This window comes from Drosophila miranda, chromosome XR (genome assembly GCF_003369915.1).
Source record: "Drosophila miranda strain MSH22 chromosome XR, D.miranda_PacBio2.1, whole genome shotgun sequence".
NCBI classification, from domain to species: Eukaryota; Metazoa; Arthropoda; class Insecta; order Diptera; family Drosophilidae; genus Drosophila; species Drosophila miranda.
Window position 1 is genome coordinate 14,990,316 of NC_046674.1, and position 13,631 is coordinate 15,003,946.

Below are 13,631 nucleotides of genomic sequence, written 5' to 3' on the forward strand. Positions count from 1 at the left end.
TAAGTCCCCCCGCATCACTGGCGGTCGACAAGAGCAGAAGAAACCAAACAGGAACTTTACAAAAAACGTCTTCAAGTGGCGACTATGGGATACCCCTTGGTCGGGCTGGAAGTCCATTCGGTTTTCGTATTCTAGCGGCACCCAGTATAGCCCCATGTACCGGACGACTACCACGTATAAGCCCCCCAAAAGCAACAACGTGACAACAAGGAAATACGGAGAGAAAGCTTCTGTCGGAGGGGCTGATGCTGATGCTGATGCTGATCCACTGCAACAGCGCCAGAGCCAGAACCAGAGCCAGAGCGCCCACTGCCACACACAACGAACCAGTGACAAATAGCAAAAGCTGGACAAAGGGGAGGAGTGGCGATGGGTGGCGATGGGTGGAGTGGTCTGGTGGCGGGGAGGCGGACGGGCCGGACTGTCCAACGCCAGCGGCGCCATTTTTTATTTCTATTAAGATGAATTGTTAAAACAGTGACAGGCCCTGTGTCGGAGAAGCATTTTCATCCATTTTCTTCCGTTTTCTATCTCGCCTCACGCCCCCCACACCCCACACCCCACAATGGGCCTGGAGACGGGCTGTCGGGTGGGGGGAGGTTTGATTTGGATCGTAAGGCGGTACAATGGCATTGTCAATCATGGCTTGGCCGATATGTGCAAATGTATGTCCAGGTTTGCGATATCAAAAATACCCAAAAATTTCCAAAAACGTTTGGATAAACACAAGAGCGAATTAGTACAAAAGGAACATCTCTCTGAAAAATACTTTTATATGTTTTTCTAGCTTATGCAGAAAAATATTACTATATTTTTAAAACGAACAATAAAACCCATTTGTATCTCCAGATATGGTTTCAAAAGGCAGAATTTCTTTAGTTACTGAGCGGAATACATTGCACTCCGAAACGCCACTCGAACAACCAGCCGTTACTGTCGCATGGATTCGAAAAACACTCAAGAGCAACACACGACTTTTTCTCTTGAGCGCACTCAAGAGTGCTCTCTTAAATACTCTCTTGAGCACTCTCTGCTCACTCAAAGAGTAATAACGCCATGCCGCTCTCACCCGATGAGCCACAACAGCTGATAGCAACATATGTTTGGCCGCAGCTGGAGAGAGAAATGTGCTCAAGAGAGCCCGCTGAGAGTTCACTGCCAAGGGAAAAGCCACTCACTGGCACGACGCGACTGCGACGCCGACCGCACTGCCGGGCCGGGAAATTCCTATAAAAGCCGCAGCGCACACCGCCGGACAGTAGCTTTGGAAATTGAAAACTGCTCCGCTCCGCCAAGCCACAGAAGTTGCCCGTCGTCCCAAGCTCTCCTTCAGCGGCAGCAGAAGCACAGCTGAGCCGTGAGAGCCGCCGAGCGTTTGAGTGGAGCCGAAAGTCTCTCCCGAACAGCGGAACAGAACAGAACAGCACAGCACCGAACCGAACAGAAAAACAGCAGACGGCAGAAGGCAGAGAAACGGCAAAAGCTAAAAACAGAGCTCCAACGGACGCCACACGCACCACATCCACCGGGCAGCACGCGGATGCAGCACCCCCACACACAAGCCATATGTAGCACCTCCCCGAACAACAACTACAACTCCGACAAGAATCAGAAACTGAAAAAGAAAAAGAACAGAACGGAACAGAACCATGTGCTGTGCGTGAATGAACAAGAACGACGAAGGCAGACACCGAGAGCGAGAGGCAGTGAGGAAGAGAGAGAGTGTGGCAGGCAGCGGGACGGGACGGGGCGGCAATTTCCGTTGACTTTTAGAATGTATTAAATTTAAACGTTTAACTAGAATAACAAATTTAGTTGTTGATACTTTTTCCAATTGTTTGTTGAGCGCCGCGACAGACGCGGGCAGCCAAGTGAAAATCCGAATCGAATCCGTATATCCGTGAAACCCCGTGGAATCCCTTAACGGAATTCAATTCAAATCAAATCGAATCAAACATTTTTTTTTATTTGTGATTAAAGTGCATTTCTAGAAGAACACACACACACACACCAAACACACACAAACACCCCACTAGTGTGTACTTTACACACACGCACACACACCCGCACTCGAGCAGCAAACGGCACGCAACGAAAAGCAACGGTAAAGCAGACGGTTGCAGCAGACCAAACGGCGATTCTATGAAGATGGAAGTGCTCTCAGTACAAAATCACATTCAGGGAAAATTCGGTGTTAACAAAATCAAAGGTGAGTACCATCCATACCCTTTCTTCGTGCCCTCTTTATCGTTGATCCTCCCGCGAGTGTTTTCGAAATTTGAGTTCTGTTAAATTTTAGTTTGTGTTTTAACTGTAGAATGTACACTAAAAAATCCAGATCCAACTTCTAATAAATCGAAAAGTTCCAACGCTTCTTGGCTATAATTCAAAAAATTCGAATTAAAAATTACCAGGTTTTTAAATGAGAGACGACTAAATCGCATAGGTTTCTATCGGTTGGTCGGTCGGTCGGTCGGACAGACCGATAATTTATTCCCATTGTTGGGGCTTGGACAAACAAAGTTGGGAACATCGTTTGTTAAAACCCAGTTTGGCTGGCAGTCCGTATTTGTATGCGTTTATAAATAGTTTCGAGAGAAAATAATTTCTATTATTCCGCTATTCAGTTGATCGGCGAACAGAGTAGCTCTACCCTGGAAAAAAATCAATTACAGTCTGAATCAAAAATCTGATGTTTGCTGAATCAAAAGGGGAAAAAAAACTTGGTTAATTTAAATATTCGGTAGGCATTAAATTGGAACTTAAGGTCAGTGTATACCTTGGGAGCCGCCACTGCCGCAGCCGCAGCCACCGCCGTAATATCCATTCGGGCAGTTTCTTTAGAGAATGAAAAGAAGTAGGGCCATTTCGAATATTTTTAATGTGCCACGAACGTTTTTATTTTTCATGTTTATGGCCCATTTTTTGATTCAATTAATTTTACGGCTGTACGGGAACATTTCATTTGATGTTTTCAGCAAATTTTCCAGGGATTATAAAATACATTTATTCAAGTGTTTTCTTAACGAACGGAAAATTTTGATGGATTTTTCTTGTGCTTCGGATTGGAATGCTTCTTCGAGTGATTTTGATTTGATTAGGTCCATTCTTCGAGGTAGTTCTCTGACCCTGTGATTGGGTTGTAAGCCCACAGAAACTGGAGCACTGAACAGACTCTTGATTCCAGTGTTCGGCCTTCAGAATAATCTTCAAATCTAGTTTTGCTTGCCTTTACCAACATTGTTTGATCGAATGATTTTTCGTCGATTCCAGTTGAATCTTTTTCTGTCCCTTTGCTGGGATTGTCAGAATTATAAAAAGTATCGGTATATGTACATATTTAGTTTCACTTTGCGAAGATTTCTTTTGAATATTGTTTTGACGCTGTGGAAAACGCCGAAGGGAATAAATATTTTCATGCCGTCTAAGCACTTTTTGGACAAGCCGGGTATGTAAATGGGCACCGTACCACATAAGTATTTATATGTTTATTCCTACGTTCCGTTCGTATGTAAATCCTGCGAAAGCTTTTCGGAGGGTTGAAAATGTGTAATTTGCATTATGCATTTTTTGTGTGCCGTGAAAGAGCGCCGTGCTCCGTGCTCCGTTCTCCGTGCTCCGTCCTGTCCTGTTCCTGTTCCTGTCTGGGCCATGCAGGCATATCCTGTTCATGTGTCTGACGGTCGGATTATGCAACATCCTGTTAATCCTGTCACTTTAAACTTTGCCAAGGCAGCGGCGAAAGAAAAGAGTTGTGCAAATTAGATGGTCCGTCCCTCCGTCTCTGGGGAAAATGTAAAATCAGCCAAAAGCGAGCACAAGAACTCTCTGTGGCAACGACGACGACGACGACGACATGCAACAACATGTCGCACACAGAGACACACACACACACGCATACAAACAGAAGAGCATTCACAGTTATGTATATGCTGGCTGGCTGGCTGGCGGGCTCGCTCTCTCGCTTCCTCCGGCTGGAATCCCCTCCCTGCCTCCCTCGCGCTGTATTTGCAGTCAATTTAATTTCATGACTGACTGAGCGCATGCAATTTTATTTTCGAAGGACATCCGAGAGCCAGCCAGCTTCTCTCACACTAACACTCACACTTGCAATTGCAATTGCACACTCTCACCCGTGTCTGTGGCTGTGTCTGTGCTGCCGCCGACATGGACATGCATATTCATGTTTTAGTCAAATGGTGGAGCCCCATGGGTGGCTCAGGGGAGAGGTCTCCATCATCTGTGTGTCCGTGTCTATGTGTGTGTGTGTGTGTGTGTGTGGGGGGCAATAATAATGGCAATGTGGCAATAATGTTGTTTAATTAATTACTTAATTTCTTTGAATAAACATTAGTTATGCCCATGACCATATCACTCTCTCTCTCTCTCTCTCTCTCTCTCCCGCCTCCCCCTGTGCAAGGGATTTCGGGCAACTGGAAAAAGGGTTTTCCGGAAGTCATCTCTACATATGTACTCTGTACACTGGGTACCAAACACTTTCGAACACCCTTGACAGCAAAGATTATTCTTCTGGTAGTTTTGTGCCTATATATTAGTTATATATGGCTCATTTTTATTGAAATTTTCGATTCTGTTGCCTTTGGTTGTATTCCACTTAAAGGTTGGTGGGGCCAGTTGGAGACCCTACGGGAAAAGAAGGCAGTGTGAGTGATAAAAGTATATGAACCATGAATTAATAAAGATAATCATTTAAGCTATTTTTGAATGAATTTGACGGTTTTTTTTTTGTTTCTATTTTGTAGGATTTATGACTTCTTTTTATGGCAATCGTGATTGTAGATAGTAGAATTCCATTGAAATACAAACAAATGTTTTCATTAATATTAAATTTTGTAGTGTATTCGAATCTGTAAAGGGAAACCAAGTTAAATTACAGTATTTTCCTGAAAATGTTCTAAATTATCCACTATATTTATTTAGTTTACGAATAGTTGTTGGGGCGAGTGTTTAGATGTTTTTGTGGAACATTGATTCCTAGCCCCTGCCAGAGATACCAATCAGGGGCGAATGACTGCCAAAATTGGTTTTAATGAATAATTTATAAACTTGATTATTGATTCACAAGCTAACATGTACACATACACGTGAATGTGTGGGGGCCTTCGGTTATGTATGTGTGTATGTGCATATCTTCCCACCAATTAAACCGCTGATTAGCGTGTTTTCTTTACCCGTATACTACTCGTATGTACTTATGAATGTATATTAAAGATCTGCGAAAGCAACACTTTTCTTGGGAGGACGTAATGCGCGCGTAGTGAGCAGCAAAGCCGATGTACCTGAAGCTTTCCTACAGCCATCGCCCTGACGCTCACTCACTCACTCTCTTTTCCGTTTGCCGGCTCTGACAAGAACAAAGTATGTTTATCAAAGGTGATGCCTACCCAAAAAGCTCTCTCACCACAGACGCACACACCGAACGTACTCCGTGTGATAGGGAGAGAGAGAAAGAGACCATCTAAATATGCGACTCGGTCTCGGATGAGTACTTTGCAATTAAATGTGTATTGGTGGTCGCTTGTCTCTGTTTCATTCCCGTTCCTTTCGGCTTTCGCTTTCCTGACTTTGCACGAGCGAACCCTTTGCCCCGCTCCTCTCCCATGGACAGGGACTTGACAAAATCCAATAACACACGACGAAGGTAGGAGAGGGACAGACGCACACATGTGGACACATGGAGAGCCGCAAACATGTGCCGTTAATTTCTTAATTACGCGGGTGTATGTTGTGTGTATGCTCTGCTATGCCATGCCATGCAGTGCGAGGGAGACGGACAACGGGCGGAGAACCTGAGCGTGGATGGGGTGAGAGAGATACGAAGCTAACGAGAGAGCAAATTGTCCATTCAACAGCAGCTACGTTGCAATGATTGTGTACAATGGCCGGCGTCGGCGGGGGGTGGCACGGCGTGGCTCTTTAAAGAGTTTCCGCGCTAATTACAAGACGTTCGTCGAGACGTCGAGGCAAAGCAGTTAATTTGTACTCGCGCACACACATTCGAACCCCTACAATGTAGAGGGCCAGTGTAACTGCTTTTTATGCACGCATACACAAGTACACACATTAAACGAGAGACGAAAGACGACAGACGACAGACAGTGGGCTGAAACGGGAGTTCGGCTTAAGATGTACAAATTAAATGACAGTGCCCTCTCCCTGTCCGACTCCAGAATTACATATTCATTATCCGCAGCAGCAATACTTCTTCTTCGCTTCTCTCGCTTGTGCGTCCCACTGTACGGCTCTCTGGCGGGGTAATAAAACAAAGCAAAAGAAATAACAAAAAATACTGTGCAGTAAAGGCAAAATGAGGAAGACGTCATATAACGCCTGATGTGTCGAGGGGGGTGATGAGGGCATAAAGGGGAATGGCACAAACTGCTGACTGCGAGAGGGGTGGAAGCGGGGGGGGATAGGGGGAAGCGTCGTCAGCTGGAAACGCAGAGGCAGCGCCAGAAGCAGCGGCAGAGAGTGCACGGCAAACGGCTGATTTCCAGCTGTTGTTGCCAGGTGATTTCGTGCCGCCGCGTGCTCCCGCTCCCTGGAAGACACTCGAGTGGAGTCTGCGCAGTAGCTTGAGTGGAAATTCGAGTGAGATTCCGTGCGGGTCTCCAAGCCCCAGACATCAGCTGATTTTTTTTGTGTTCTCTTCTTCTTTATTATTGCTCCTTGTGCCTTTTCTCTTGCCCTTTTGCCGGTCGATGAACGAGTCAGTAATTTGAACCCCACTCTCTTCTCCCCTCTCCCTGGCAGACTGGCCGAGTTCGGGCGTTGCATCCACCGCGCCGCATCCGCTGGAGGAGGAGGAGGAGAACGCGGTCGACGTCAACGCCGCACTGGACGCAGACGTTGTGGACGGGCATCCCGCTTCCGTGCTGCACATGCGACAGCACCAGGCGCTCAACACGCGGTCGACGGTGCCGATGGCACCCCCGGTGGCCGGCTCCGGGAAGCAGTCCGCGGTTGCGGCCAGCTTCGACGTGGTCAACGGCAGCTCCGCTGCCTACCACCACGCTTACATGACCAACGTGCTGGCCAGCACCGCCCACCATCCGGGGCATGGCCACGGACCCGGGCCCAGCCCCATGCCCGCCTCGCCCCTGCAGTCGACGGCCGGGGCCCGCTTCGGGGCGGCCGACAACATGGACGACGTGAGCGCCAGCGCCGTGCGGGACCTGTCCCAGCAGCTGCAGTTCCAGCTGCGGGACGCCAAGCAGCGCCACCTGGCCTGCACTGAGGTGAACCTGCCCGCCGACCTCACGGAGCGCATCGCCGCCGAGATCATCCGGATGTCGGACCGGGAGCCGTGTGGCGAGCGCGCCTGCACGCTCTTCATCGAGTTCGAGAGCGAGCCGAACAACGTCAGGTGAGTGATCCGATGGCTTGCCTCCGTTGGAGCAATCGCTTACTGTTCCATTCTGCCATCCCAGGCGCATCGCCTCGTTCAAAGTGGACCCAGACACTGTGTCGATCTTCGAGCTGTATTTGACATTGAAGCAGGACAAGAGCGGCTGGACCTCGCTGCTGCCGCAGTTTATCAAGTGAGTAGAGTCCCGTGTCCCAGGGAAAGACCCTATTAATCCATGTTACTCCCTTGTCGCGCAGAAATCTCACCCGTAGCAACACCATCAACATCAGTCCCGACTTCACACTGACCAAGAACAAGCTATACTCATCCGAGTGAGGCCCTGTGCCGAGCAGGCACACGGACGGGGACGTGGGTGCGGGTGTGGATGTGGATGGGGCTGTGGACGCAGAGGCGCTACTCAATACTCAATCCCTCCGAACAACAGTAACAGCAGCAGCAGCAGCACCAGCAGAAAGCCGTAGTAGCAGCACTGGCCGCCCCGTCCACCTTCGCCTCCAAGTCCAAGTCCACGTCCCTGTGCCTGTGCCGGTTCCCACTGGGAACGGGAACGCCAACGCGAACGGGTGCGTTCCATCAACGATCTTCATCCTGTAACCAGGAAACGTTTAACCGTAGAGGCAACAACTTTGGACCACAACTATCAACCAATCAACCAATCCTGCAAGCAACAAATCAACAAAACAACTCAACTCTAACCAACAATTATTTTGAAAACCTCCTCTAGAGGAAGAAAACCCAACAAACAAATCAACTGCAGTTGCAGGCAACTCAAAACTCTTATTGGACTGACTTTTGGCTTAAAAAAAGGTACTTTTTGGAAAATATAAATCGAAAAATTATAAAAAAGAGGAGGAACGGCCGCATAGAAGGCGAAACACAAACGATAAGAAATATTCAAAATATTGTAAAATGTAAAATGTCGGGCGAGCGATAGATAAACTTCTTCACTCAGTGAGCGGTTGTCGGGGACCCGTTTCGAGTATAATAAAAAGCATAAAGAAGGGCAACAAAACTCCCCCACACGTAGACGGATCATAGAGTATTCGGTGTACGGATGTGCCATCATCAGGATGTATTGTTCATGCATACAACCCGGTGGGAAAGACAACCGTATACTGGTAGACAACCGATCCTTATAAACCAGAATGAGAGAAAAACAACAATAAGCAGTAGGCAGTGGGGCCCCGCAGAGAGGAGGGGCAGAGCAAGAAGAGGAAGAGGAATACATAATAACAAATGAAAAAACAAAGTTGATGTGATATTATATAATAATTATGAATATTGAAAAACGCATACAAACACACGAACATTTAACATGAACCCAAACACGTACACACAGAAACCAACTAGAGATTCGGAAATCATAGTTTGGAGAGTATTACAAACAAGTATCCGATGGACGCCCAAGTGGCAGATCCCGACCCCAATCGCCCCCCCTCAGATCTATCTATCTATCTATCTGTCGGATGGACAGAGAGAGAGAGAGACAAAAAACAACAACAAGTGAAATCCAAACCAACAATAGAACCAACTGGAATTCTCAAAAATATTTCCACCAATTACGATTAATCTTTGTATTATTATTTTAATCAACACTATAATAATTTAATTTTTCTTTGCGCGCAGAGTTTCAAACTTTGCTATAGAGATCGCAGCCCCGTAGAGGGGCTGCATATAACAAATATATATAGATATATATGGAAGATACAATATTTCTAATATTATTCGATGTGTTTCTAGTGTAAGGTTTTAATATGAAACAAGCAAAGGCGAAAATCCAGCAGAAAATTCATTCAATGTGCGTAGCTGTGTGTTTATCCGTAGTATAGTTAATAAACCAATTGCAACAACAACAACAAACAACAACAAACAACACGACGAAGCGATCAATATCGGTTCAAACACACACCCAGATATTAACCTGTATACATGTATGGATAACTTTCGGCTAGATAGTTGGCAAACGAATTGTTTTTTTGTTCTTTTGGATTACGAACGATCGATCTGAGCAGTGAAATTATTTATAAAAAAAAAAAAAGGCAAAAAAGCAAACAAAAAACTATTGACAAAAAAAAAATGGGTAACAAAAGTGGAAAAGGAGGAATAGAGGAGAAAAGAAGAGAACTTTCGGAAAATATAAAGTCATCTGTGTTAATAAATTTTAAAATAATTTTTAGCGTAGAATAACGAAGAAAAGTGAAAATGGAAAATGGAAAATCGAAAATCGAAAAGGAGCAAAATCCATCATCTGTAATCTGTAATATCTGAACAAACAAAACATCTTGGAACACAGATCCCCCAGCCCCCTCCAGTATTCGACAATTGTAATTGTAGTTTTACTCATCCCCACACACAGACGCAGACACACTCACACACACACACGCACGCAAGGAAAAGAAAACGAGAATTTACGATTAGCTTAAAACTTAAACTAAAACTAAAACTAAATCATCAGAGCAAATTCATCAATAATTATCAATCAATACCACAATCCCACAAAGATCTCGATAACAAGCAGACGAAGCAGATAAGGAGGAACTCATATGTAACATTTAGGTATTACAATTTTTAATTTAAAAATCTTGCTTTACACTCGGCATAACACAAAGCTAACATGGATGTGTGTTTTAGCCATCTGAAACTCAAGTAACAATCCAATCCAATCCAATCCAATCAATCCCTTTCGAGCATCCGACACACACACACACACACACAAAAGTAGGTATATCTAGTGTTATGTAAATAGGGCCACCGTAGCAGCAATACAAAACACAAAAAAAAAATACAAAACAAAAAACATAATACAAACAAAAAACAAAAAAAGCGAGAGAAAACCAATCGATATATGTACTGTATTACGAATTAAATGTGAACATAAATAGAGCAAGTGAAGAAATAGAACCATGAATGTGATCTATTAAATAATAAAACACGTAAACTTAAATAAATTTAACTTACAAAAGCAAAAGCAGAAGCGAAAGCGAAAAAGCTACACAAAATATGCAATTATTCAATGATTTATGTTCGATCAAAGCAAAGTACACGAGTATTACCCACACACACATATATTGTATGTTGTAGCCAGTAGACACACACACAAACACACACAAAAACACACACACCTTTAAGTTGTAGAACTCCCCGATCCTCAAAACCCATCCCCAACCCCAACCCCATGTTGACAGGCTTTGTAGTAGGGCTAACGCCACGCTTTTGATGTTGTTACGGAATTAGGGACATAGGATTTCTGTTCGGATTTTTATCGTAGTACTATCTACGGAAGATAGATGGAGAGATGGAGAAAGAGAGAGAGAGGTTTTCGTTTCGTTCTCATGGATAAGTGTAAGCAGAGAGAAGGAAGAATCTTAGACACGTCCAGTGCTCCTCAAAGTATTTTGTAAACAATAATGATAAAGAAGATAGAAGAAAGAGACGAGATGAAGGATGAAGGATGAAGGAAGTAGGAGAAACAAGTAAACAAAGGCGAAATCGTGACAAGTATCAAGCGCATAAGCAAGAGAAAGTAAATATTCTATATACAATAGATTTATGGCTATATATTGTAGAATTTTTACATATTCTATTACGGACTACAGAGTTAGCGACTAAGCAAAAATATTACGATTACCATTACTACTACATGTATATTATCAATGTGCGTATCTGTGTGTGTGTTGTTTAAGGGAACCAATTCAAGAATTCAAGAATCAAATTACAAATCAATTAAGCGATCGCCTCCACTGAATCACTCCACGCTCCTCCCATCAGACCATCAAACCATCAGACCATCAGACAGCAGGCCATCAGATCTGCATATACCACATACATGCATGCCTACATAAACACATACATACTACATAAATATATAAATTATTTTTAAAGTGCATTCCAATTGCATCCATCCGCGACTCTCTCGATAGGAAGTTCTATTCAAACGATTATCCCACCATGTGTAATCTGAGCGGAGACTTTCAGTTTCATCTTGATTTCAGTTTCAGTTTCAGTTTTCGGATTGAGTGAATGGAATGGAATGCAATAAATAGATCAGGTCAGGCCTTGTTTCGGCCCTCCACTGCTGCCCGACCAGAAGATGAGTTGTTCTAAAGTACCGTTGTTTACCGTAGTAGTGTCCAGTAATGCCAGTTAAAGCCTACGTCTATGTTGTACACCTTTTAGCTATGTGACTAAGTAATGTTTAACCGTTTCCATTATGATACGAGTATGTGTGTATCGGAGCGACAATTGTCGCCGGCAGGCAGGCAGGCAGATGATCAGGCAAATGATGGGAAAACAATATATATATATTATATATACCATATACTACCTATATGACTATGAATGTATGTAATGACGAAAAAAACAACAAATTTAAATTTTAGTAGCGCTTAACAAATTCTAGCAACTTAACAAATTTTAATTAATCAAATTAAACAAACAAAATGCAAAAATTGCAATCTAATTTTTTTCTCTGTGTAAAAGTTGAATAAAAAACATCCAAAAATCAATACAAAAAAATAAATTTTTTAAATGTGACAAAAATTAAATGTAGTTCTTCTCTCAATTTGGGGGGCTGGCAGATCTATTCCAGGAATAAAAATGCAAAGCCAATTGAAGTCCCTCGATCAGATGGGAGTCCACGTTAAAAGAAATAGTGCAATATCAAGGGATACCATGAATGGTTCTCTGAAGAAACACTCAATAGTTGGATACTTGGATACCCATTTCTATGTTGCACAAATCTACATTCTGACTACTTTCATCGAAGTCGATAAAATACAAATTTCCATCGTTCTTTGCCGCCCCTAGATCTCATCTACCGATCTACTAACCATCGTATACTATATACATGATGATATTTTGTTAGATTATAGAGGCGAACTTTCTTAAATTTTTGCAACAGGATGAACGATTGGAAGCCGACCGAAGACAGCTTTCCGCACGGGTTTATTATCTATAAAAAGTCAACTTTAACAACATGAATTGATGAAAACATAACAATTGGGTCGAAATCATAGTCCAGGGCGAGCGCCGTCCCCGCCAAAGGCCTGGCAGGGATCGAATCACAAATCACACATCACAACCGGGAGTAGGGTGTAAGGCTGATCCACCTTACAACGTCCAGTCCTTTTGACCGCACACGCACTGGCGGATCTTGCGCTCAAGGATGCGCACAGTGTTGATCAGTTCCTGGCAGAGCTTCTCCTGGGATGGGCATCCCTGGCAGGCATCACCACCAGGACCGCAGGCGCCGCATGAAGGCTTCTTGGTGGGTTTTGTCGGCTTGGTGGCTTTTGTAGTCTTGCGAGTGGTTGATGGCTTGGAAGTTGTTGGCTTAGGAGTTGTTGGCTTGGGAGTTGTTGGCTTGGGAGTTGTTGGCTTGGGAGTTGTTGGCTTGGGAGTTGTTGGCTTGGGAGTTGTTGGCTTCGGAGTTGTTGGCTTGGGAGTTGTTGGCTTGGGAGTTGTTGGCTTGGGAGTTGTTGGCTTCGGAGTTGTTGGCTTGGGAGTTGTTGCCGTGCATGGCTTTGGTGTTGTCGTGCATGGCTTTGGTGTTGTCGTGCATGGCTTTGGTGTTGTTGTTGCCGTGCATCCACACGACGAGCCAGTGGCAAGATCGGCCAAGCTGATGAGCAGGATGCTCGCTGCGGATGGAGTGGCATGGAAAGGATAAAGAATGAAGTGATTTAAGGAGATTAACAACCGATCCTTTGGGGGATCGGATCTACTCACCGATGATGGCAATGGACAGCTTCATGCTAGTGTTTAAATTGACTTGTCAGGTGAGGAGATGCCACGAACTGATGCCTTCCTTGGTGGAGTCTGCCCCTTTTATAGGTACCTTCCTGTGCAATGCCAGATCCACGTATGGATTGCATGAACTTTGAACAGTATCCATGGGCTAAAATTAAACGGACCATTTGTCGATAATGCAAATAAAAACTTGAACTCCACTTCGTTCGATATTTTGGGATCATTCGGTTGGTTAATTATAGAAAAATATGCAATACTAGAACAGTAGGAACAGCAGAAGGCATCCAGTAAATGTTGGCAAAGATAGTATTGTTAAAAAACAAACAGTGTGCTCGTACATATGTACATAGCCATGGTATATAGTATAGTCTCGCAAAATGAAGAATAAGAGGGATGTTTGATCTTCACTGCTGGCCTGCGCAGAATCATCGACAGTTTCAGAAAGCAGTAGTCTGTCGGTTAGGCATACCTATGGGGATGAAGCGACTCGGCT

At 44.4% G+C, this 13,631-nt stretch overlaps 2 protein-coding genes across 3 annotated transcripts; one reads left to right on the forward strand and one right to left on the reverse strand.

Moving 5' to 3' along the window:
* Nucleotides 1-1,246: 1,246 nt before the first annotated feature.
* On the forward strand, nucleotides 1,247-10,213 carry LOC108152208 (protein charybde). 2 transcript variants are annotated; one of them, XM_017281368.2, is made up of 4 exons: nucleotides 1,247-2,209; nucleotides 6,775-7,387; nucleotides 7,452-7,562; nucleotides 7,627-10,213. In XM_017281368.2, exons 1-4 carry the CDS (start codon nucleotides 2,143-2,145, stop codon nucleotides 7,703-7,705), a joined length of 870 nt encoding a protein of 289 aa, XP_017136857.1. In that variant the 5' UTR covers nucleotides 1,247-2,142; the 3' UTR covers nucleotides 7,706-10,213. The 2 variants fall into 2 exon arrangements, with proteins under 2 accessions (XP_017136857.1, XP_017136856.1); XM_017281367.2 differs by lacking the exon at nucleotides 1,247-2,209 and adding an exon at nucleotides 3,332-3,448.
* A 2,060-nt stretch (nucleotides 10,214-12,273) lies between these two features.
* LOC108151996 (salivary glue protein Sgs-3-like) lies at nucleotides 12,274-13,228 on the reverse strand. Its single transcript, XM_017280965.1, has 2 exons — nucleotides 13,118-13,228; nucleotides 12,274-13,029 (listed from the first exon to the last, which is right to left on the reverse strand). The coding sequence occupies exons 1-2, from the start codon at nucleotides 13,140-13,142 to the stop codon at nucleotides 12,500-12,502; spliced, it is 555 nt and encodes a 184-aa protein (XP_017136454.1). The 5' UTR covers nucleotides 13,143-13,228; the 3' UTR covers nucleotides 12,274-12,499.
* Nucleotides 13,229-13,631: the final 403 nt, after the last annotated feature.

Excerpts from the sequence above, each read along its gene's own strand:
- LOC108151996 (XM_017280965.1), bottom strand. The coding sequence starts at position 13,142 with ATGAAGCTGTCCATTGCCATCATCG. Across the intron at positions 13,030-13,117 it reads GCTGTCCATTGCCATCATCG|CGAGCATCCTGCTCATCAGC; the intron begins GTGAGTAGATCC and ends CTCCATCCGCAG.
- LOC108152208 (XM_017281368.2), top strand. The coding sequence starts at position 2,143 with ATGAAGATGGAAGTGCTCTCAGTACAAAATCACATTCAGGGAAAATTC. Across the intron at positions 7,388-7,451 it reads AGCGAGCCGAACAACGTCAG|GCGCATCGCCTCGTTCAAAG; the intron begins GTGAGTGATCCG and ends CTGCCATCCCAG. Across the intron at positions 7,563-7,626 it reads CTGCTGCCGCAGTTTATCAA|AAATCTCACCCGTAGCAACA; the intron begins GTGAGTAGAGTC and ends CTTGTCGCGCAG.